The 24318-nt window shown below is 43.1% G+C and overlaps 1 protein-coding gene across 5 annotated transcripts in view; it reads left to right on the top strand.

Annotated features, from left to right (window-relative positions):
- The window catches only part of EPB41L4B (erythrocyte membrane protein band 4.1 like 4B), a 122409-nt gene that overhangs the window by 65580 nt on the left and 32511 nt on the right, over positions 1-24318 (top strand). For 4 of the 5 annotated variants that reach the window (XM_036903325.2, XM_036903323.2, XM_036903324.2 and 1 more), the window contains exons 16-17: positions 21582-21793; positions 23853-23971. In XM_036903325.2, the coding sequence (XP_036759220.2) occupies positions 21582-21793; positions 23853-23971 (331 nt within the window). Of the gene's footprint in view, positions 1-1146; positions 2785-21581; positions 21794-23852; positions 23972-24318 lie in introns of those variants that run through there. The other variant, XM_036903327.2, reaches the window with a different exon arrangement.

The following is a 24318-nucleotide window of genomic DNA, read 5'->3' as shown; positions in this document are numbered from 1 at the left end:
TGCGTTTTCAGTTAGGCTCGAGCGCTGTAATGCCAGCTTTGTAAAGGCAGGCGTTCCTTCCAAAATTTGAATTTTAGATCAGTCTTAATTGGTGTTTATGTGTGAAGCTCTGTTAGAAAGCACGTTGGTGAATTCAGTTGCATGAAGTTATTTCTTGGTGAGGTTGCTGGCCTTGCTGCTTGAGAAGGAGGAGAATGGAGTGATGGAAATAAATCTGTTTAGAGCAAAGCAAATGAGAGCAATTAGTTCTTGATCATTCTTAACAAGTTTGTTGGGGATCCTGGAGGACAGTAGTGCAATTTTATCATAAACACTGGATATTCATGTGACTTTTTAAAGCAGGTTAAACTAGTGGAGTCATAATTCTAAATGTTTCCAGTATTGCACAGGCAGTTTATTTTCTGGACATGAGAAGCAGAAGAGAGTTCTAGAAATGCCATTTTCATTAACCTCATCTTTACAAAAATGTACACTTCTTATTGCCAATTTTATCACTTTAGTTTCCTTCTGAGGCATGACCTAGCACAGCATTTCACAGTGGGGATTCTTAGGAAGGCTGAAGAGGGCCCCTCTCAGGTGGCCCTGCTGCCTGGCTGATTTAGCCTCACCTGGGAGCTTGTTCGTGCAGGCTCAGCACCACCCCAGACCTACTGGATCAGAAAGGGGGGGCGGTTGGAGGGACAGCATTTTGTGTTTTATCAGGCTTTCCAGAGTTAGAAAAGCACTGCCTGAGATACTCACCCCAGAACAAGAGAGTTCACTGGTCCCACACTTTTGGCAAAGGCTGCCTGAGGCATTTGCCAGTGTATTTTAGCCTGGGAAGTCCTGGGAAGGCCCATAGTAATGAAACCTTTTTCACCTTCACCTGGCTTATCCCAGACTGGCTTGTTCATCAGATTCGCTTTGAGGAATGACATCACAGCTAGGCAGAGCTTTTTCTTGACTTGGAAGTTGATAGATGACCTGCATCTGAATTTTAAAATCCTTGAAAAGTAGAAAATCCATTCATTTCCATTTGTAAGCCATCCCCATTCACATGCTTCATGGTTTTCCCTGCCCACTTTCCTTGTGCTTGTGTTATTTTACTCACATTTCTGAATTCTCTTCCATTCCCCCCACTAACCATTAACTCCGCAAACAACACAGGCCACCCTTTCAGGATGACAGGCCCCAGTGGGAAGCACCGGCCAGTGGAGATGACAGCTGTTTCGATTATGTCCACGACCAGAACCAGAAGAACTTAGGAGGAATGCAAAGTATGATGTATCGAGATAAACTCATGACCGCACTTTGAGAGACTGAAGCATCTTACTTCCATTCACCATTATAGTTTCATTACATTCCATGAAAAGTGTCTTGGCATCACATGGTTGTTTTTGCAGAAATGTCTTTAAGGAAGGTGTTTTTGGGGTCCATGTAAATGTTTTAAAAGAACCACAATAGCTTGTCATAATTGACTGTTGACTGCATTTTTAACAAAATGAAGGTAGTAAAAGGCTCAGGAATCATTTTAATATTCTGATTTTTAAATATGGAGTAAAAGTCTATGTTTATTGTATTGCTATGTACCTGACATTTCTTTCTTATTTAATAAGTGGGGCCAAATAAAACCAGAGAACTTGGGAAGATAGCTCTGCATAGAGTACTGTGACGTACTGTGGTTGGGGAATTGCGATTGCTAGAGTACATTATCTGTCACTGTGCAATCTTGGACACGCTAGTTCCCCTTTGCTGGCCTCATTTTCCCCATCTGAGTGGGTTGGACTGAATGGTCGCCGAAGTTCTTTCCAACTCTAAAATTCTGTGATTTATTAAAATTTAATATTTTTAAGCTGAGGATATACATTCAAGCTAAATTTCTCATAGGAAAACTGCACAGTCCCCTTCTCTACCAGAGTTATCCCTCTCAGAAGCTAAATATAATATATAATTTGTTAGGTGTTATATAAATACAGGGAGACTTTGAATTTCATATCATATAGCAATTTAGCCACTTTGAGTTTTAGTGATTTTACTAATCAAAAAATGTATAAAATCCCTTTTGATAGACTTTGCTGCTCAAGTACAAGAATAATTTTTAAATTATTGATTGGTGCTGCTAACTTGCATGATTTCAGAAGACATACTTAAACGCACATGGTCAGAATGTATAACATTTGAGGGTTGGGTTTTTACCCTAGACTTCACTCTTGTGAAAAGCAACATGCAATCCAGGTACTTATATGGCTCAAATTAAAGTGCATAAGATTTTAATGAAGTTGGGCCGAAATATTCTGTAGACTGGGTTAGGATGGGTATTGCACAGTCTTTTTGTAGAATATTGTCTTTTCAGGTAGAATTCGTACCAAAATATTTATTCCCCCCCCATTTCAAGACATGAGTCCACTATTTTTTCTCTTAATATATAGGCCTGAATCATTTTTTCATTAGTCTTTTCTGTGAAATCAATTCTTGTGCCATTTATATATATGTAAGTGTAAATTGGCCCATTTTAAGCCTTTAAAAAAAATGTATTGACATCCCTTGAGATTACTGCTAAAATTTGATCTGTTTTGGCTACCACAAAAATCTGTCCAGAGGAGGGAGTCAGCTGCATACCCTGCACGGTGGAGTCCATCACCTATAAACTCTCCCTAAGATATTTGTTTACAGGTATATTCCACTTGAGCAGATGCGTATCCTCAGTGTATGTCTTGCATACAAATAAATGTGTTCTGAATCTTTTAATCTTATTGATACTTTTTACAAATGTGTTTCCAAAGAATAAAGATTATTCTTGCTTTTTTTGACTCCATCTTCATTTTATGCTGCATAGAAGTATCATTCGTGGGTGACATAGCTAATGGGATGGTGAGCTTTTGGAAGTCTGAAGGTGAGCCTTCTGTTAGGTGACATGGAGCAAGTTCATCTTAGAATGAAGCTGCTTTGGGAAGAATGGCCCTTCTTGTAGGCACAGTGACTGAAGTATTTCTTCATCGGGGGCAGCTGATGAAGGTCCTAGTCCTTGGTCCCAGGTGCTGAGTGAAGTTGGTCGTGGAGTGGTTTCCCCCGTGACAGTCCGACGTGTTTGTCTTGGCTACCGCCGCTGTTCCTGGTGGAAAGAGATCCAAACCTGTGTCTGCGGTCTCCTGGAGATTGTGTATGCAAATACCGTCTAATAAATACCTTTCTGCTTAAAGTAACTTGAGTGGATTCAGTTGTCTGCAACCAAGAAGTCTAAGCAGTATGCATACTTATGACCTCCTAATTGTTCTATGAAGTGTACGCTTTTCATTTCTCAACTTGGTGGGCCTTCCACAGCTGCTTTTGATGGTGTTGATCAGTCACAGCTTCTTGAAACGATTTCCTTGATTTCTGTGATACCTGCTTCTGTAGCCCTTTGACTTTTCCTTTGGTCTTTATAACAGCCTCTTTTTCTATCTTCCTATTAAATATTGGTGTTTTCCAGGGGTTCTCCTCTGCCCACTGCTTTTCTCCCTTAGCATTCTACCTGGGTCTTGTCATCCAGTCATGATTTTTAATAGTGCTCTTGACTCGGAAACCATTATTTCTAACCAAGACGACTGTTGTGAGTTTTTAGATTGACAGTTTTTTTCAATTTTCAACTTGCAAATCCTGTGTACACCTCAAACTCCACATCAGAAATCAAATTTATCATCTTTTACTGGGGGAGGAGGAGAAATCTTCCACCCTATTCTCTCTTTCCTACCCATGATAAGAATTCAGACATCATCCCAACTCTTCTCCCTTTTGTACCCATATCTGCACAGTCCCAGGGTGCTCAACTCTACCTCCTTAGTATTTGTATTTAGTCCTTCTCTACTGATTACCATTGACCTTGTAGCAGCACCTTCTCTTTGCCTGAGAGGTGCCCTTACTGATCTCCTTGACTCCAGTCTCCTGGTAGCTCATTCTCCTCACAGTCACTAGAGTGATTTTTCTAAAACACTCTGATTGTGTCATTCAGTACTTGGTATCTGCCAGGGTTCTCCATCACCCATAGGGTGAAATCCCAGGCCTCCTGCATGGAGTTCCCCTGCTCTCTGCTTCCATTCTATTGCTCTAGCATAGCCTCCCAGCCCCCCATTTCTCACCCTCCTATTTAAATTTCTGCAACACCAAACTGCTGGCAGTTCTGGCATTCACCACACCCCACTGTTAATCCCACCTGTGCCTTTGCAAATACTGTTCCTTCTGCTGAGAGCACTGTCACTCCCATCTCCTCTGCCAACTCCTGCTCATCCCTTAGGCCTCCATTCAGATGCTGTCATCTCCCAGAGCCTCTGATGGCCCCCCACTGCAGACTGGGTTTGTTTCTGTACTCTGTTTATATCAACATTGCACTGTATATATCAATATTCTGTATATATATCAATATTGCACTCACTACTTTGTATGAAAATGGCCTCTGTTGTTCTCATCCCGGAGCTTGTCTGCTCCTTCAATATGAGCTTTGTATTATTTGCCTTTGTTCTGTAGTGTGATACATAGCAGTGCTTAGTGAGTGTTCAGCAAATGACCTCTTCCACATTCATTCTAAAGGAAACATCTAACCAGTTAAAAGGTGGTAGTATGTCCTCTCAGAGCTGGTCTGAAGGTGTCTGAACAGCTGTCCAGTCTGGGGCATCCCATTTTGCATTTTGAGTAGGATATTGACCATCACATGTGTTCAGGATTCAGCATCTGAGTACCGCCCAGTGTGTCTGCAGTGTTCTCGTGCGCAGCACTACAGTAGCGATGAGCGTTACTACAGGACGGGGGACAGGCCAGCTGCAGGGCACTGGACGCCTCAGCAGGTTGACACCGATCCACTGTAAATACAGGCTAATAGCCACATGTGTGCTTTGGACTCTACGTATGTTGCTGCCCTCGATTGTCCTGACCACTCTTTGAGGTGGTGGTATCCTCTTCTCACACATGTGGGAGCTCAGGCTTAGAGTTTAACCAAACAGCTTGTACATGGTCACACAGCCAGTAGGTGGTAAGCAAGAATTCTGACTCGAAGCCTGTGTTCTCACCCCTGGGCTTTACTGCCTTCACTATTAATCATTCTGCTATTTGGGACCCTGTCTATCCACAGCCCCCTGAGACTAGTACTAGGTCGTTGAAGAATTCCTGCACTGAAATCCACTTACAGGAGAGCCACCTACCACCAGCAGTGGCCTAACAACCATACATCCCCACTACACACCAGTGGTCTAATGACCTTGACTGTCCCCATCCCCAGTGAGCTGATAACCCTGTCACAACCTTCCCCACAACGCCAGCCTCCCAGGAGTCCAGTAACCACACTTGAGCACCCGCCCTGCAGCAGTCTAGTGACCCTGTCCATGCAGGCATTCAGCCCTGCATTCACTCCTTTTCAAAGGAGCTGAGAGTGAGCGTTACTGTCTTCTTAGTGAGCCACTCTTTATTTGAGATGGTCCACTGCTTCGCTCCTGAGAGCTCACAAACTAGTCATTTCTTCTGGAACATTACCTGCCAGCAGAACTGTGCTCAGTATTATGTAAGTAAGGAATTAGCTTTTTGTGCTTTTTGACACTTGAGTACTTAATGGTCTTGTATCGTCTATTATTTTTCTGTGACCACTCAGAATATCTGAACAGTGAATCAACATAGTCATCTGATTGATGTAATTCATACAGACTGGAAGTCATGCCAGGTAATTACCTTGGCCTTCAAAACCCTCTTGCTTGTTTCACTTTTCGATCTACCATTTCCACTAAAAATGCTTCTCCTTTACAGCAAAGAGGAAGGAAAAGGGACAGTGAGGGTGTCTTTTGTTTTTCTTGCCTGTTAATATTGCACCATCCTTCCTGGTCAGTGACTCCATCCAGCCTCCTGGGACCTGGTTTGACAACTAATAATAGATCTTCTCTGTTGCCCTTGACTTTCCAGCTTTTAACTAGTTCTTTAAGATCTGAGCTCATCAAAGAGAGCTCCCTGAGCAGCCATATTGATCCTTTCAGATCAATATTTCCCAGACTTGGCTCTAAGTCAATTCCCTGACTGATGAAATCTTCCAAAAGTTGCAGATAAATACCCTAAATCAAGCATAGGATAATTTGCCTTGGCCATTCCGTACAGGAGGTCATAAAAATCCCAGAGGCATAAGGTGCAGAGATAGAGAAAAAGCAAACCGCAGTTCAGGGAAGGAGAGACCCTGCACGTGAAAGGTAGCACATTTTTAAGGAGCCCCAAGGTACCTAAAAAGAGGAAACAAAGATGTCATTGAGCTGAGCCTCAGCAAAAGACACTTCGATAATTCTGCCAAGTGGCCCACTTCCCCAAACTTAGGGAGCCAAAGAATTGTCTGGACAGCTCATAAAAAATGGAGATTGCTACACTGTTGAAGTGGTCAGTGGTGAGACTAAGGAGCCCTCACCATAAGGAACCAGGAGAGTCTGAGGTGGGCAAGTGTAGGACCTCACTTTGGAAAAGCACAGCTTCCCATCTGGTCTGCCCTCGTTTTAATGGTTCAGTGTTAACTCATTAGGGGCCAATTCTTTTTTATTTTTTTTAGCGTAGGCATGATGTCAGAAAGCAAGTGAATGAATTCCTCATAATAAATAGCCAGATGTGTCTGCTCAGCACAGTTTTGTACTTCCTTAGGCTTATAGTGAAGCAGAAGAATGAGAATTCCAGGGTTTCTTAAATGGCTTTAATTTCATCGTAACCTCCCTCCCCCAAGTCTGTCAAACCGAGTCTATGTCATTGTTTGGCTCTCCTCACTCCAGAAGCAAGGAGGTAGTGAGTTCTATCCACTTGAGGACAGGGCATGGACACACACTAGTTGAAGGATCCATGCCAAGATTAGAACCTGTGGTAAGGAGAGAGGTATTTGCAGAAGCCAATGGCAGGGGATTGCAAGCTGATGAGAGAAGGACCATAGAGTCCAGTGGTGCCTCTCTTGGGGGCAGGAGCCCTGCAGTTCTCTGAGTAGGTGAAGGTGGATACTTTGATGTTTTTTTTTTTTTTAAAGAGGTACATAGAATAAAATGCACAAATCTTAGTGTACAGCTTGATGTGTTTTGACCTGTGTGTTCACTCATGTAACCATCACCCAGATCTAAGTATCAAACATTCTCACTAATCTTTCCCCCTTTACTTATTGTACCCATCCCCACCCCACCTCCCCTATGGCAACCACCAGTCTGTTCACTGTGTGAGTCTATTTCTGTTTTGTTTGTTCATTTGTTTTATTTTTTAGATTACACATATAAGTGAAATCATATGGTATTTGTCTTTCTCAGTCTGACATATTTCACTGAGCATAATACCCTCTAGATCCATCCATGTTGTTGCGAATGGCAAGTTGTTCTTTTTTATGGCTAAGTAATATTCCATTGTATATGCGTACCACAGAGTTTTTTTATCCATTCATCTGTTAATGGACATTTAGGTTGCTTACATACCTTAGCTGTTGTAAATAATGCTGTAATAAATATAGGGGTGCATGTACCTTTCTGAATTAGTGATTTGTTTTCTTTGGGTAAATTCCCAGAAGTGGAATTGCCAAGTCAAGTGGCATTTCTATTCTTAGTTTTTCGAAAAACCTCCATACAGCTTTCCACAGCAGCTGCACCACTTTAGAATCCCACTGGCAGTATACAAGGGTTCAAAATGTGGATACCTTGGAATCTCACAAGATTTGAATTCCAGCTTTCCTACTCACTAACCACATGACCTTTGGCCAGTTTCTTTTCTTCGCTATACCTCAATCTCCTCATCCCCAAATGGAACCTACTAATATCTCGCTGTTAAGAGAATTAAATGACATCATGTATGTAAGGGGCTTTACACAATGTTTGGTACTAGCTGGTAGCAGTTTTTAGTGGTTATTGAGAGTTGAGGCCTTAACCTTGGCAGTATATGTGGTGAGAAATAGGACAAGGAGATTGAAAGTCCAGCTCAAGGAATGATATAGCTCATAGGCTGTTGAGTTGAGATGCATGGTCTAAGTTTAGCAATGGTAAGGGGTGCTTGGTTCCAAAAGATCAGATGGAAGAGGGTTGACACAGTAACATAAAGACACATCTCTGACAAGCTAAGAGCAGACACACCATGGGGATCTTTTAAGAAGGGATAAAAAGAAATGGTATTTCTGTCTGAGAATATTAGAAAATAACTGTCCGGGCAGAATGTGGACAATGCTTCCCCACCTGCAAGCGGCAAAATTGGCATAGAGGAGGGAATTGGTGAGACCGCTGAGAATGTATTCTGCTAGTACGATCGGCTCTCAGAAGTTTGGAGAATTGAAACAGCATCTCTCAGTTCCCAACTTGTCTTACTTGGGATTTCATCTTACACAAAACAGAGGAAGCTTTTAACTATCAGGAGACTAAGTAGAAAGTAATAAAGGGAACTGCTGTGCTTTTTTAGTTTTTTTTTTAGTAGGTAATACAGACATTGGTAAAAATGCACACAAAAATACCTAAAAATTACTTTTCCTTTCCACCTTCTTATTCCCTACGTCCCTAGTTCCCCACCAAGCCAAACATTGTAAGCATTTCTTCTCGTCAATCTAGAGCAAGTCTTTATAAACGAGCACATGTATTTATTTAACCAGTCAATATTGATGGACATTTAGGCCATCTGAATTCTCTAAAATTAAATTTTTTCTGCTAACCTTGTACATTCTGTTTATGCACTTGAACAAGTCCATCTGTAGAATGAATTCCCTACAAGTAGAGACACTGGGTCAAAACGTATGAGCATATCTAATTTGAATATGCCTAACTATCTTTTGGAGGGAATTTCCCTCCAAAAATATTCTACCTGATTATGCCTCTCCCCCACCACACACATACCAACGATTGACAGGACCTCTGTTATCCCACATGAAGCAAGCTCATAGCTTTAGCTAATTATTTTAAACCTTTGTTAGTCTGATAGGTGAAAATCAGAATTTCCATTTTAATATAATTTCTCTGTAAGCAGGGTCGCCCGCCTTTTCATCTTTTTGAACGCCATTTGTTGTTGGCTGGCCAGGAACCTTCTAGAAGCCCTATTTTTGAGTCATGCATGCTCTTTAATACAGATGAGACTGATGAAATAAAGTTAATCATGCTACCTTAGCCTTTTTAATAGTGAAGAAAGGGAGAGATGGGAAAAGTTGATATATACCAAACCTTTTTTGAAAGCAGATTTCCCGAAGTTCAGGTAACAGCATGACACCATGCCCTGGAGATCAGAGAAAGCAATGTGGGCAGCATGAAAATAGGGTGAAGGAATTGATTTCTAATAGCCACATCTCCTTTCCTCCTGGGGAGTTTACTGAGAACTTTCCACTCAGACTTCTTAAATATCCACTAAGACATTGGGAATTTCCCTGGTGCACTGACCAGGGAAGGAGGAACTTACTTTTAGTTACAATTAAAGTTCTAATACATCAGATCTAAAATTGTAACCGCATCCCAAGACTTGCCAGTAGTCTTATTAAGGAAAGACCGCAGAATTTAAAATAAACTGCTGTAGTCCAGGCAATCCACTAAAAAGGGTTGGGATAATTAGAGGAATATCCCCGTAGGCTCATGTTACAAGAAACCTCCAGAAATCTAAACATCCCCTACTGAATGGCGAGTGGTTTAAACATCCACTCTCTGCAGCTGAAACCTCAAAAGCAAGAGGTGTTGATACGCTAACGGCTCTGCCAGCCTCATTCCATGGCTGAATAATGGACACTCTATACTAAAGGCAAACAAGCTCTTAAAATTAGGCCCAGTGTATGGCTTCAGAGGCTAACTAAGGATGTTTATAATAGGAGCTGCTGAAGAACCTACAAGAATTGAGGAATACAGAGAGAGGATCCTTTGAGGAGATACGGAAGGACTAATGAAAACCGAAATAGAACTGGTATCATCTGTATCACCTCAGAGACACATACCCAATGTTCATCTCCAGCTCTTGCTCACACTGCTAACCAGTGCGTAGAATGTCTAAAACCTGCCCCTAAAACCAAGCATGCCTTTTATTTGTCTAACCTGAACTTCATTCCGGAATGAATAATAATTTCATATCATATCATGGGTGAGCTGGATGGTGTCTGCAGAATGGAAAAATAATGCTCTTTCTCCTTGGAAGTGCTGCGAACTGGCTCTTTAGACATTAGCCTGCACACCAGCAGCTGTTCTTTCATGCAGTGCTTATTTTGACTTGCTGTTCCTTGAGAGTTCCCATATGATACTGTTTGGGGGTGCATTTAAAGCAGTAGCTGGAGGCAAGTCTGGTAATGCTGTTACATGGCTGAAAAAAAAATCTTCATTTAAGTCGCGTGGGCCCTGGAAGCAGAAATGAGAAGCCAAGAAAATCTGTAAGAAACCCAGAAGAAGGGGAAACAATTGTTAGATTTATTAGAAGTGAATGCAGTAAAGGAAAACAACTGTATTTCTGTATTTTTTTTTTTAAGGCAGGAAAGAGATTGAATAAACTCTTAGTCTTGAGCCTCTGTGCAAAAATGAACTCATGAAATATTTATTTTTGGACTCAGATCCTGAAATTGGTCTGGAATTGCTACAATCCTAGACCTCACCGCAAAGGTATAGAGCCTTTCATCAGAGCTTCTCTCTGCCTCACACAACTAGAAAGACATTGTAAACTTAGCAAAATAACATCAGGATAAAATGGAATTTTCTGGCTGCAAATTTTCAAGGCATGCTCCCCTGCTTACAGCCGTTCATTGCAACCATTTGATAGTTGCACCAAAGGAAAACTCCAGGTCAAACATGGAGGCACATGTCCTACTCTGCCTCACACAGGACAGAGACCCAGCTCCCACTGAACCTTAAAGGGTTCTCATCATTCCTTAAGATGTGATGAGAATACTTTACAGTTTTACAGAGACTGTTTAATGTAGTGTTAGGAACAACTGGGAAATTCATGGCCAAAATGAGGCCTTTGTGAATAGACACTTGATAAATTACCATGGGAGAATTAAAATTTAACGCCCTACCACATTCATTCAACAAATAATTTACTATGCTCCTACTCTGTGCCAGGTACTGTAACAGGCCCCTGGAATTGATGTTGAAGAAAACATTGCCTTTGGTGACAGGGACCTAATAAACTAATCAAAACGAGAGCTCCCAGTCTAGTATGGATTCAGATATCACCTGTGCTAACACTAGAATTTGTTCCAAGTTGATGGCTTGGAAATTATCTTGAAAGAAATATAAATTGGGAAAATTTCCTTCTGCCAATAAGTAATCTCTACAAAGGACATAATCCATGCCAAAAAATGTAATTTTGACCTTTTCAGACAAGAGAAAAATGATGTAGGGTCATCTTTTTTCTCAAGTCACTTAAAAATAAATAAAACCACAAGGTTACTGGAAATCATCCCTAATTAACAGACTTAACATTTGTAATGCATCGCGTTTCTAAGATGTTGATACAATTTTCTTAAAACTATTATGAACAAGGTACTGTTTTTCAAATATACCCCCTACCTACTGCCAAATAGTATGCTTGCACTGAATTTAATAAGAATTTGCAGCAATATGTTGGGCTAATGACCCACTCTGTGTCTCTACTAAATTAAAATTGAAATAAGTGATAAATATCCTGGAAACCATGATGAGCAAGTGCACCTTTTCTCATCTTTCAGGTTGTTTATGGCAGAGATCAAATTCTTTCATTGAGCTCTAGTTCCTGGTATATAAATGCTTAATAAATGTTTGTCCAAAAATGCAGGGTCTAAGGCCCAGACAGGTGAAATGAGTTGGTAAGGTCACATTGCTAACTGGCAGCAAAACCAGAGCAGGGTGCCAACCTGCATTCTTTCAGTGTCATTATACTGCTCTGTCTCCTGCATGGCCAAGCACTGGCCTAGCACTTAGAAGAGCCCAGGGCTCTCAAGTCAGGTCGCCTGCTTTCAAATCCCAGCTCACCACTTATTACTTGTATGACTTTGGGGAAGTTGGTTATCTTTAAAATAAGGATGATAATAATTGTCCCTTCAGGTGGTTGCTGGAGGATTCCATACCTTAATAGATGGCATAGTGCTGTACAGTCAAAAATGTTAGCTCTTGGGTTTTTTCCTCTGTGAGTATTTAGAGAGCACGGTGAGTGCACTATGTTCAGTCAGGAGGTAGGACTGGCTGACACCATCTGCTTTAAAAACGTGGTTGAGTAGGTTCTGCTAAGAGAGTCCCAGCTGGACAGCCACAGCTCCAGGCTGGTGGATTGGATATGGACTAGTGACAGTGTTTCCCAACTTTTTCTTGTCCTTGGCACACACAGAAAAAAATAACACATTTGTGTAGCACCCTGGGGTAAGCAGACAAAGCTGTTTGACCTTGGCAACCCTTCGGAGGCCCGTCAGTTGGGACACTCTGCTGAGATATTTGTGAGTATCTCTCTGATGTCTCAGTACTGATTAGAAATGCAGAATTGTCCCCCATGTAGGCTAAAAGTGAAACAGGAGCCAGGATTCACCCCAGGCTCTTTGGGAAGGTGTCAGGAGAACTTGTGTGTGGTGTGGGTGCCACAGAAGCTTCTCCCACCTTCAGGAAGCCTACTGTGGAGTCCAGACAGGTGCCCTGAACAGGTCAAAGTATCTTTGAGTTGAGGCAGCATGGGGTAAGTAAGTGTGCAGTGAGCAATCCAGACACACGTCAAGGCCTTTGGGTAGAGGATGTTCATTGTGTTTTCATAAGAGGCATTTCAGGCTGACATGTATGAGGGGTTTCTTGGCCATCCGGACACTGTCATTTCAAAGGAGAACATTTGTTGATTTCTTGGCCCTCCTGGCTGATGACTTGGTTGTTTGGAAGGTAAAAGAAACATGGCCAGCATTGCTATTATTAATTCTGGTTAGCAAGGCAGACTAGTTTGAAAATGTGTAAAAGATCCTTGGAAATAAATGATCCTGATGTCTTGGAATCATTAATATGAAATGAGTGGAATTCAGGATTAAGCTTCCATGTATTCTAATCTTTAGGAGATCAGACTTTTAAAATGTCAAAGACAAAGTAGATCTAAAAGGGAATCATTTTCACATGGGCTATGACATTGTCATAGATAATCTGACAAAAGAAGGCTTTTAGGGGTCCACAATTTATAAAATAGCATTTTAAAGAGAAAGAAGGTAGAACAAATTGAAAGCAAAGGGGCACAGGCCTGTTTTTTTTTTTAAAGATCTTTTGTTTAAAGTTTTGTAGCTGCACACTTGCAATGGAGCAAAAAGATGGACAATTTACCAGCAGCCATTCCTGAGGATGGTCTATGAGATTGAAGAGACAGAAGCCGATGACCTGAACTTCAGTTTTGGTATCCTCTTTTTCAACAAGGAAGCCGGTCAATATACTAACTGCCAAAGGTCAAAAGGACAAAGAGGAGGAAACCGAAGTCCAAGATGACAGGGTAGTCAGGAGGTGATTGCTGTACAATTAGTTCAAGTCTTTAGGCTTAGAAAAGAGCCTCCAAGGATACTGAGAAAATCTGCATATGTCATTGCTGAGTGGGCATCAGTACACTGAAAAACCGTGGAGTCTTGGGGAAATGCCAGAAGGATGGACAGGGAAATGTCATGCAGTTTTCTCAAAAACTGTATTTATACCACTGGGTTGATAAGCTTGGTGGCGATACCCAAAAAGAACAGATCCTTTTTTGAGCACTTGGTAAAGGAAGTAGTGTCCACTTAAGGATAGCATGGGTTCACCCAGATGAGTCATGCTGATCTTTCAGGATTCTTAGGAGGTGAAGAGCAGGACCGTCTGTAACCTAATAAGTAGAATTTGTCAGAAACCAACATTTGATGTTGAAACACTATATAATTTACACACTTCAGAAATAAGACGATGACTGCTGATACTTAGTAACATCCTGGAGGCTTTATCAATGCAATAAGTAAGCAAACAAAGTAAGGAATAAAGGCTAGAGAGAAAGAAACAAGATTTATGTGATTATCTTCTTAAAATACAAATGAATTCCAATTCATCAGGAAGCTCAGCAAAATGGCCAGAGGCAGAAACATCCTAAAGTCAGCACTTTTGTGTATCTAGTTGTAGGAAAAAAATGAGAGGAAATGTGACAGAACTGAAATATACCTAGGAATAAAGCTAATAAAATGTGTTCCCTACCTTTATGAAAAAGTTTAAAATTCTGATTGAAGGACATATAAAAAGATCTGAATAAATGGTGAGAATATGGTTTCTCTCACAAATACAGCCTCCCAAATTCGTAGTATTTCATGTCCCAAATCAGAATTCCGGTGGGATATTTTAGGTCATAGCTTGAATTGTAATCTGAAAGATTAAGTGCATGATAATAGTCCAGAAAAAGACAAAAGAAAAAATGATGTGGGAAAAGGAACAGGATTTGTCTTATCAGAGAGTAAAAAACATATTAAAACAAAGGAATTAAGACAACCTGATATTGGTTTGGCAATAATAGATAAATATATCAATGAAAAAGTATGAAGAATTCAGAAATAGACACAGGTAGATATGTGTCCCAGAGCCCAGAAGCTGGGGCCACAGGAAGCTAGTCTAGTGGGAGCTGGAACCACAGTGAATGCACAGCTACCCCTGGGAACACCTGAGGCAGAAAGGGGAGAAAGACCTTGACCTACTCCTTTTCCCACCTCCCATTGGCCAAAGCTCCGTAGAAAGCCAGAGGGCAGGGAGCCTGAGAAATGCATTTCCCTGGAAACAGAGCCAGTTGGGGAGGACAGAGAATGGAAATGAGAGCCCTCCGGAAAGTGATTTACTCCACATGTAGAAGATGGCATTTCAAGTGGAGCAAGGATGAATTAGGCCTTTGGTAATGGTGGGACAATTGATTCTTCATCTCAGAGAAAAATCAGAATTTGCCCACACTGTATTCACAGGAACTTCTTCCTTTTTGGCTGCTCCCCAGGCTGGGTTGGGCGTCCCTCCTCCACTTACCCTTTCAAAGCACCCACCAAGCGGCTCTGGGCTTGTGCCTCAGCAGCGAGCTCCTTGAGGGCAACGACAACCTCCCATTGTCTTTCTGTCCGCACACAAGAGTTGGTGCTCAAATATTTATTGAGTGCATTGATACTTAATTTTATTTTCAGTCTAACCAGTACTCGTTGAATACCTGCTGTGTGCTTAGTGAATTCTCAGTACAGTGGAGGACACAAAAACATGTGGCGTGATAGGAATATAGAGCTTCCTGCATCACTGGGAAGACGAGATGTGTCTATAGGATGTCTCGGGCAGGGGGGCCCTGAGGAGATCTGGGATTTTCCCAATGAGTGCATTTGCTGTCTTAAGTGCAGAACCCAAGGCAGATGGAAAACGTAGCAGCTGGGGCACAAGTGGAGGGGTAGGAACCCTGGATGGTGTCCTGGCACAGCCAGTTACCCGCAACCAGCTGACCTGGTCACCTCGCTCTCCCAGTAGGTCCCCATTTCTCCACATGCAAAATGAGAAGGTCGGCCTGACTCGGGCGGTGGTTCGCAGCTCTGGCTGCACATTGGAGATAAAGCTGGATGATGATGTGACTGGTCTGGGGTTAGGGCCAGACTTTGATGTTTTTCAAAATTTCCCCCAGTTATTTTATCAGCTCTATTAAAATATGGATCACATACAGGCAATTCACCGATTTAAATTGTACAGTTCAGTGATTTTTAGCATCTTCACAAAGTTGTGCAACCATCACTACAATCTAATTTTAGAACATTTTCACCTGCCCTGAAAGAGACCCCATACCCTTTAGCAATCCACTTCCTATCCCCCCATCCTCCCAGTCCTAGGCAATCACTCATCTACTTTCTATCTCTGTGGATTTGCCTATTCTGAACATTTCGTATAAACAGAATTGCACAATATGTGGACTTTTCTGTCTGGCTTCTTTCATATTTCCATAGTTCATTCACGTTGTAGCATGGATCAAAATTTTCATTCCACTTTATTGCCAAATAATGTTCTATTGCATGGGTCTACCACAATTTCATTTATCCATTCATCAGCTGATGAACATTTGGTTGTTTCTACCTTTTGGCTATAGTGAATAATGCTGCTATGAATATTTATGTACAAGTTTTTGCATGGAAATGTTTTCATTTCCCTTGGGTATATACTTAGGAGTGGAATTGCTGGGTCATATGGTAACTCTCTGTTTAACTTTTTTTGAGGAACGGCCAGGCTGTTTTCCAAGGCAGCTGTACCATTCTCATTCCCACCAGCAGTGTATGGGGGTTGCCCTGGTGATTTTATTCATCTTGGGTTTAAAACCATCCAACTAGATGATGTCTGAGGGGCTCTGTTTCTACAATTCTGTGATTTCTTACCCAGGATCAGATCCTCTGGCTGCTTCCAAAGGCCCATGCCACCCGTTATTGGCTGAGCTCTAGAGCATATGATATGATTGGCTCCTCAGAGCATGTTCACCACTTGTGGCCTTATTTCTGAGAGGAAGCCGTGTAAGTGCTGTGTTCCAGTTCAGGACCTTCCCCATTCCTGGCCTGCCTTGGCCACAGTTGGTAGTGAATTCTGGGGGATATAATATCTTAACCATAATAGTATAATAGTGGTATAATAATGTTATTATAATTATCATCCTATAATTATAATAAGTATATTAATAATAATGTTATACCATTCTGAGTAATTATTCCCTTTATTCAGTATGCAATATATTTTGACTGAGCACCATGTGTTTGGCATTCTGGGATCCTAGGTCAGGGAGGGGAGAGGCTATGGTGGATTTAGGCAGGGATGTTAGAGTCCCCAAACTTCACTGGGTCTGCAGAGCTGAGCCCACCCCGAATACAGTCAAGAAAGTCCTATATGGCACAGCCCCTCCCCTCCTGCCCCAGTAGGAGCACTAACTTCTCTGGAATTGGAAAGAATGGGAGTGGAGGCTTCCCCTGAGAGAAGGGAAGACATTAGGTCTGGTTGGAGTTCTCACTTTGCATTTAACAGGGCACATTACTCACACCTTACACTTATGTCCACATTCCTCACCTTATACCACTAAGCCCCAGTGTAAAATGAGGGATTAGCAGCTTCCTTGCAGAGCAACTGTAAAAGTTAACATAAAGTGCCTAGCCCAGGGCTGGGCACAGAGTAGCCCCGTTCTTCCACACCAGATTCCTTCTCAATTGCCAGCTGGTGGAGCAGACTGAAGCCTGCATACCTCTCCTCCATCACCTTCTGCAAACCAGGACTCGTGACCTCCTTTCCAGATGCCAGAAACCTCACGAACCTCAGTCTCTGTTGACCATGAACACAGAGCCGGCCTCATCTCCTGAACCTTAGCCAATGGGCCCTGAGACACCTGGGCTGTTGAGTGATGCTAGACCCTCTGGGTGGGCTTTACACTCTTTGAGGCCCCTCAGAACAAGACAAATGTGCAACTTTAATGACACTGTTTACGTCATAGTCATGAGGCCATGAGCAGTGGTGTCCTCAATGGACTCACAATCCCACAAACTTCTCCACAGATTAGATCCCCAGGATGGTTCCCATGCACCTGAGAAAGCCCCCAAGTCAATCTGCTTGTGCTTAGGAACCTTTGCTCTTCTGGAGACTGTTACCCTGACAAAATTCAGGCAGCTGCTTTGATCCTCATCTATTTCTTTTTCCACTTACCTCTTTCTCAGTCTTCCCCATAAGTAGCTATAGAAAAAAATCACGCATGCACATTTTATTTGACATGTTATTAAATGAATTTATCACTTCTTGCATATGAATTTAACTTTTCGCTTTGGGCTTCCTATAAATTAAAAATCACACATTTTTAACTTGGAAAAACAAGTACATGATACCACTGTTCCAATCCAAGTCCGTGGCAGACATCACTAATCAATCACAGTACTTTGCTCCTGAGCTAGACACAACCTCAGAATCCTTCTTGAACTTGCATTCCAAGCAGGGAGAGAAAATCAGTTTGAGCTGGCATGGGACGTGACATCTATTTACCATCAGAAATTCTTACCTAAGCTTTCCAACTCTACCTCCAGCCCTGAACGTACACCAGATCTCTGCTATAGGACATCTTTTCTCTTGGGTGTTTATTTTCAGGTTCAGTATAATACATGTGAAGCCAAATCAGAGTCTTGGCTCCTCCAGCAGCCCTCATTCTCACCTCCATTTTTCTATCAATGACATGCCGTTTTCCTGGTCCTCCAGGCTAAACAATTCGGAATTTCCTGACCTCCGCATGCCTCTGTGTTCTCCCCTTTCCAAATTCTGCCAATACCCACTCCTGTCACTCTCTTCCTTTCAGTGTTTGTCTGATTTGTCCATGCTGCCTGGACAATGACAGTGCCCATTCAGACCTTGAATAGCCTGGCTGCAGCGAGGAAGAAGGGCAGCGTGGAAGATGAGCCTTAGGCAGTAAAACCCCTCGCATCCTCTGGCCAAAGGGAATATTCTGTTCTGAACTCCTAGGCTCTGTGCCTCCTTTGGACAGATAATATTTTCAACACATTTGAGAGACAGTAAAACAGTGCCAACAGGTTTTGGTATCTACATAGTTGTCAAATTCCAGCTCCATGACTTTATTAATCCTCCCTCCTTCTGTCTCCCTTATTTCTTTTTCTCCCTCCCATCCTTCCTTTCATCAGATATTTGTGGAGCTCCTATTGTGTGTCAAGCAGAGGTCTCCACATTTATAAAATAGGACATTTTTTGTAAAATAGCTAGCACAGAGTAGGGGACAGAGCAAGTTCTGGATAAATAGTTAGGGAAAGGATGGTTCTCGGACCTGGAAATGCGCTCAGAAATCTCATGACCCACTTCATGTCACAGAGGAGGAAACTGAGGCCCAGAGTGACAGTCCAGAGTTCCTCCAGCAGGCTGGGGCATAACCAGGACTAGAATCCAGGCATTTCAACTACAACTCTGTGTAGTTTTTGCTGCCTCCTCCTGTGCTCAGGGTGGGTGGGTCCCCTCGGTTAGTTTTAGTCTGGAGAGGTGAGGCTGGACTATGATCCCCCAGAAGCCAAAGCCACGCCTTTTTCCACATTCTTAGATGCACACATGCTAGGTTAGACTATTCTGAGCAAACTCTCCAGGAAGCAGCCAGGGCCAACCAGAGACCCAGTTCATGGGACAATGTCGGGATGGCCAGGGCCATGTCTTCCAGTATCCTGCATCTGCAGCAGAGGACTCCTCCGTGTCTCCTTCCTCCAGGGTCCCGAGCGCCAGGCTTGCAAGCCCTGCTCCACTGCCTCAGAAGTATCCCAGAGGGCTGCTCACCTCACTCCATCCACGGAGTTAGTCTGGGCCCCACCCTGCTGCAGTCTCCTAATGGAGAGTCTCTCTCCCACCAGCCTATCTACACAGCACTCAAAATGAACTTCAGTAAAATGTAACTGCAGTTATGTCATGTCCTTGCTTAAAAACCCTTTCTGTGGTGCGGCCTCCAGATAACCCAGGACACAACCCTTCTTAACTGGCCCCAGCTTATCTCCTTAGCTTCACCTCCTGCTACTTTGCTCCTTGCTCCCTCTCATCCAGCCATCCTGCCCTCTCAACTGCCATTCCTTTGTTCATACTATCCCTTAGGCCTGTAATAGCTGTTTCTATCTTTTCACTTGAAGGAAATTCCACAAAATAAACAAAATGCCATAACAAAACTTACCTCTACTGATTTAGAGCATGTGGGTCATAAATAAGAGAAAGGCAACTTCATCAAGCAAATATAAATAAACAAAAGAATAAACAACAGAAAAGAATTCACTGGACCTTAAAATTGAAAAGTTCAGTGATAGAACTAGCTTTAGGCATGGCTGGTACCAGGGTCCCAGTGATGCCATTAGGATTTTTTTCTCTCTAGCTACATTAACCTCTGCTCATCTGGCCTCCCTTTGTGCATTGGCCCCAGCCTCAGATACTTCGCTGTGTCAAGGGTCAAGAAAGAGGGGCTATCTCTGCCTGTGAGTGTCCTAAGTAGCCTCAGCTTACATTGTACTTGCAGCCAGACCCAACTTATCCATGAGGCACAGTAGGTGCAGTGCCATGGGTTCACAATACTGTTAAGGGCCCACAAAAATGGTTTAATTTCTTTTAAAGTCAGAAGAAAGAAAATGAACTTTTAGTGGAAGATGATTTACTATATGGTATTAATATATTCATATTTATACAAATGCAGCCATAAACTAATTCAAAAAAATTTTAGAAAAGATGAAGGAGCAGGGCTTAGGGCCCACAGAAGTCATAATAAGACCCTTTTTGACTCTTTAAAAGGAAGTGAGACTCAGGTTCTATGTGTTAAACCTGATTGGATCATATGCCAGAACAAATCACTCCGTCTGGAAGGATGGAGAGTTTTGATTGGTGAGGCTTGTGTCTCAGGCCCACCCCTCAGGGGAAATATCAACCTCATACAAACACAAGGAATAGGGTTTCCTGTGAGAAAGTAGACTATGTCCCCTGAATGCTCCTGTAGTTCTGGCGCCTTCCCCAACACCAGGCCTAGGAGAATGAGTTGCCTTCCCCCCTCCACCCCCTTAGCAGCTTGTTCTAGTGCGACTGTAACTGACTGAGCCACAGTGTTTCCTGCCAGGGGGTGAGCTCCTACTGTGTCTTGGTGAAGACAGAGTGAAGTTGTAGGCAGTAGAAAGCTGGTCTACAGGAATGAGCAGAAAGAGGGGCTATCTCTGCCTGTGAGTGTGAGGAGACCTTTGATTTGGGTGTTAAAGGCTGAAAGTCTTCCTGGAGGAAGGGGTGTCTTCTTTGGGTTTAGGGATGCGGAAGGACTCCAGGGCACAGAAAAAAGATGAAAGGCACTAGGATGGGAAGGACTTGGGGTGTAGAGAAGAATGTAGTGGGGCATGAGATGAAGAGAATGGGGTAAGATCTTGGGGGGCTGTGAGTGACACATAAAGGAATTTGATTTTTATCTTGCAGTCCAGGGCTCTTAACTTTGGTCGCTGGAGGGGCAGTAGAGGGCCTGAAATTGAGTGTGAAACGTGGCATTTTGATGCCTTTTTTCTGCAGGGAAGGTCCATGGTTTTCATCAGATTTCCAAAGGGTTTGTGTCTTGGTATGGTAAAGAGTCAGTGCTGATGGCATGGAGGGAGGAATGCCAGGCTCTGTAAAGTAATCAGAACAGCACTGTGGCCACAGTTCTGCAGAAGATGAGCTGAAGGGAGAGCTGTTAGGAATCTGTTTGAGGAGTCTAAGTGGGAGATAACAAGGGCTTCAAATAAGGCAATATTGGTCAAAAGGGATAGGAGCAATTGGAATTAAAAGATATCATAGCAGTAACATCAACAGGTGCTTCCGCCTGGTGGGGTGATGAGAGGAAAAGTGCCCCCAGACCTCCCAGTGTGCATCATGATCTTGTCACGGGATAGCTAATAACTCATTTCTTACTATTGCTTTATTTCCTCCTCTCATTTAGAGAATGTCTTTTCTTTTAAAAGTTAATTTCAAACAAAGAGTTTTTAAGGTTTAAGGTCTTGATATATATAAATTTCCACTTCCTGCTTGTCCTTTGAGTGCAGTATTGCCATTGTGACCTGTTCTGCACTAAAGCTGCGGATCCATTTGTTGAACCTATTTCTCTTGGTCTTTAATGTTTGGACAGCGTCTTTTTGAAGTACATGCAGGAATGTCCAGGCACCTTGCTTTTCTAAATCCTGACTTTGGCACCCTCCACAGCTACCCGCTCCCTTCCCCAGGGCTCAGCAGCTCCGACCGGCTGCCTTTTGGCATCGAGGAGAACGGGGGCACCCCATTCACTACCAAAATTTCAGGAAGACACCACCACCACCACCACCACCAGCACCACTCAAACTATGGCCTCTCGCTGACCCTGGAGAACAAGGAGGGGCCTTTGAGGTCCCCCAACTCCAGCAGTAAATCCCTTACAAGTGAGTAGGGGTGGAGGGGGTGGGTGGAGGGAGTGACGTTGCGGGCATGGGTGGCTTCCCTCCATCCTAGGGACAGACCCTTTCAGCGCAGCGTGGCTGACAGCAGCCGTACTGTCAGTGCTGGGTTACTAGGTCTGGGCGAGGGCGCACCGGAGAAGAGCCTTGGACCTTTAGGCAGGAGCAATGTAGGGACCATGATTTATCAGTAAACTCTGATTTCATCACAAGGCAGCAGTTCTCTCTCCACCTCATTCCTTAGCAGTTCTCTGCTTCCACAGTACCTACCACTGGCTCGAGCAATGGAAGAGAGAAGGAGACGAGTCAGGTGGCTGGATTCCCTACTTCCCTAATTACAGGAAGGCCCACTTAGTTCCATTCCTGGCATCCCTCTTCTGAGAGCAGGGGTACGTCAGGGAGATGCAGTGTGTGCCGTTACAGGCCCTGGTGAGAGAAGTTATGGAAATGGAGAGTGAATTTTTAAAAAATTTTAATTAGAATTTTAAAAATTGGAAAGATTTTTAGCAATATGATAGAGTGATTTTTTTATCTGTTAAAACTAATAAAAAATGTGGGCTTGGATTTTGTATGTCATTATTTTATTTTTCTAGAAATTCACTTTTGTTTTATTTTCCCAAACAATGGTCTGTGATGGACTGCGGGAAATGAACTGGTTCTTTACCACATGTGGTTTGAAAAAGCACTGAGGCAGAGGCACAAGTCAAGAGGCTTTGATTCTAGTTCTCACTGTTGAGCCAAGTCCCCGCTTGGATCCGTGGTTTTTCCCATCTGTGAAGGGAGGTAGACTGTGTCAAGATGGCCAAGGAATCTCCAGCTCTGACATTTCACGAGTCTGTGAGCTAGTGAAAAGGATGAGCCACTGATCCTTCACCTGTAGACCATGGGAAATAATTCTGTGTTGGCTGAGCCAGAAATGGGAACTCATTGTCCACTTAGTGTTGCAAAATGAGAACTGTGTCCCTCATCACTATCCATGCTGCCCTTGCCCTGGGCCACAGCTTATCTTTTTGTATGTGGGCAACTGTAACAATCCCAAGGGGCACCTCCTCTAAATCAACCTCCAAAGCAGAGCTGCCAAAGTGAGAACTCTCACCAAATAGCTCGACCTTACAACCTTTCAATGGCACATCAGTGTCCTGGGATAAAGCCCATGCTTCTGAGCACGGCCACACGCTGACCTTCACACCATGGCCCTGCCGAGGTCTCCAGGCTTCTGCCCACTCCTCACTACACTCTAACCACACAAAACTACTCTCCTCTCACCAAAAACTGCTGGGTCTCAAGTCCTTTGCACCTGCTGTTCCCTCTGCCTGGAATGCTTTTCTCCACCCTTGTGAAATCCTACACATCCTTCAGCAACCAACTCAGATGTTGTCAGTGAAACTTCCTGACACCCTCTCCAATATCTAGCTTTGGAGACATGCCTGTCTCCCCCATTAGATTCAAATTGTGTCCCATATATCTCTTTATTCCAGCTCCCCAGATCCCAACTGCAAACAATACTTAGCACAAATTCCAATATATAATAAATATTTAATGTATTAATGGGTAAATGTTGGCTAGTGGGAGGAGTGGCGGTGAACTAATCCAAAGTAGTACAGAAATCAAAATCAGTGAATTTGATTTTAGAAACATATTATGTTTCTCAACATCACATTCATATGCCTATTAGCCTGAACACTAATCTTTTCCAATTTGCATATTACTTTTCTATTAATAAAGCATTTGTAGATGAATGACCTCACTTAATATTCACAGCAATCCTGTAAGGTAAGTAATTTTGTTTTCATTGTAAAATGGCTCAGAGAGGTAAAGTGACCTGTCTAAGGCCACCCAGCTCATATCTGGGGGAGTTAGACCTTGAAATCTTGACCTTAGATGTTCTCACACCCCATCAGCTGGTGCCTACTCAAGGGAGTCAAGCTGCCAGAGAGAAGGCAGGCAGAAAGGATGCTATGGGCAGGCCCTGGGAAGCGTCTTTCATCTCCTATGTCTCTGTCCTTTCAACCTGTGCTTATTCATTCTTCCTGGCCACTTGTAGAGCTGAGTCCAGGAGCACCTGCCCTGTTCAGTGAGGCCGCTGCCCATCTGAAGAAGCTGGAACTGGAAACGGTGAAGGCTGCTGGACCTTGGCCTGCTCTGCACATCAACATGAACAAGGTGCCGGGGACCAGAGCTGGGCAGTGAGCGTGGACCAGGGGCTCTTGACAAACCTCTAACTATTAGGCTGGCCTGCCTCCTAAATCATGTGCCTTTGTCTTGGAGACATTTCTACACGGTCTTTCCTGACATTTCTGCTCAGTGTGTCTCTTAGGAGTAATATTCACTTACATTTGTTTTGGGTGGATTACAGCAGTAGGAACTGCCCTCGGTGCTGAGGCTGATAGGCTGGATCTGTCTGTCAGTGACCTCTCCCTCCTTCTAGACTGAAAGCTCCATAGGAGGGGAAATGTCCACATTTATCTCTTTCCATTTTTACCCCTCTGAGCCTGTCTGCTCAGGCTGCT

The sequence above is a fragment of the Manis pentadactyla genome, chromosome 3 (assembly GCF_030020395.1).
Source record: "Manis pentadactyla isolate mManPen7 chromosome 3, mManPen7.hap1, whole genome shotgun sequence".
NCBI classification, from domain to species: Eukaryota; Metazoa; Chordata; class Mammalia; order Pholidota; family Manidae; genus Manis; species Manis pentadactyla.
This window is presented reverse-complemented; position numbering and strand designations above follow the sequence as displayed.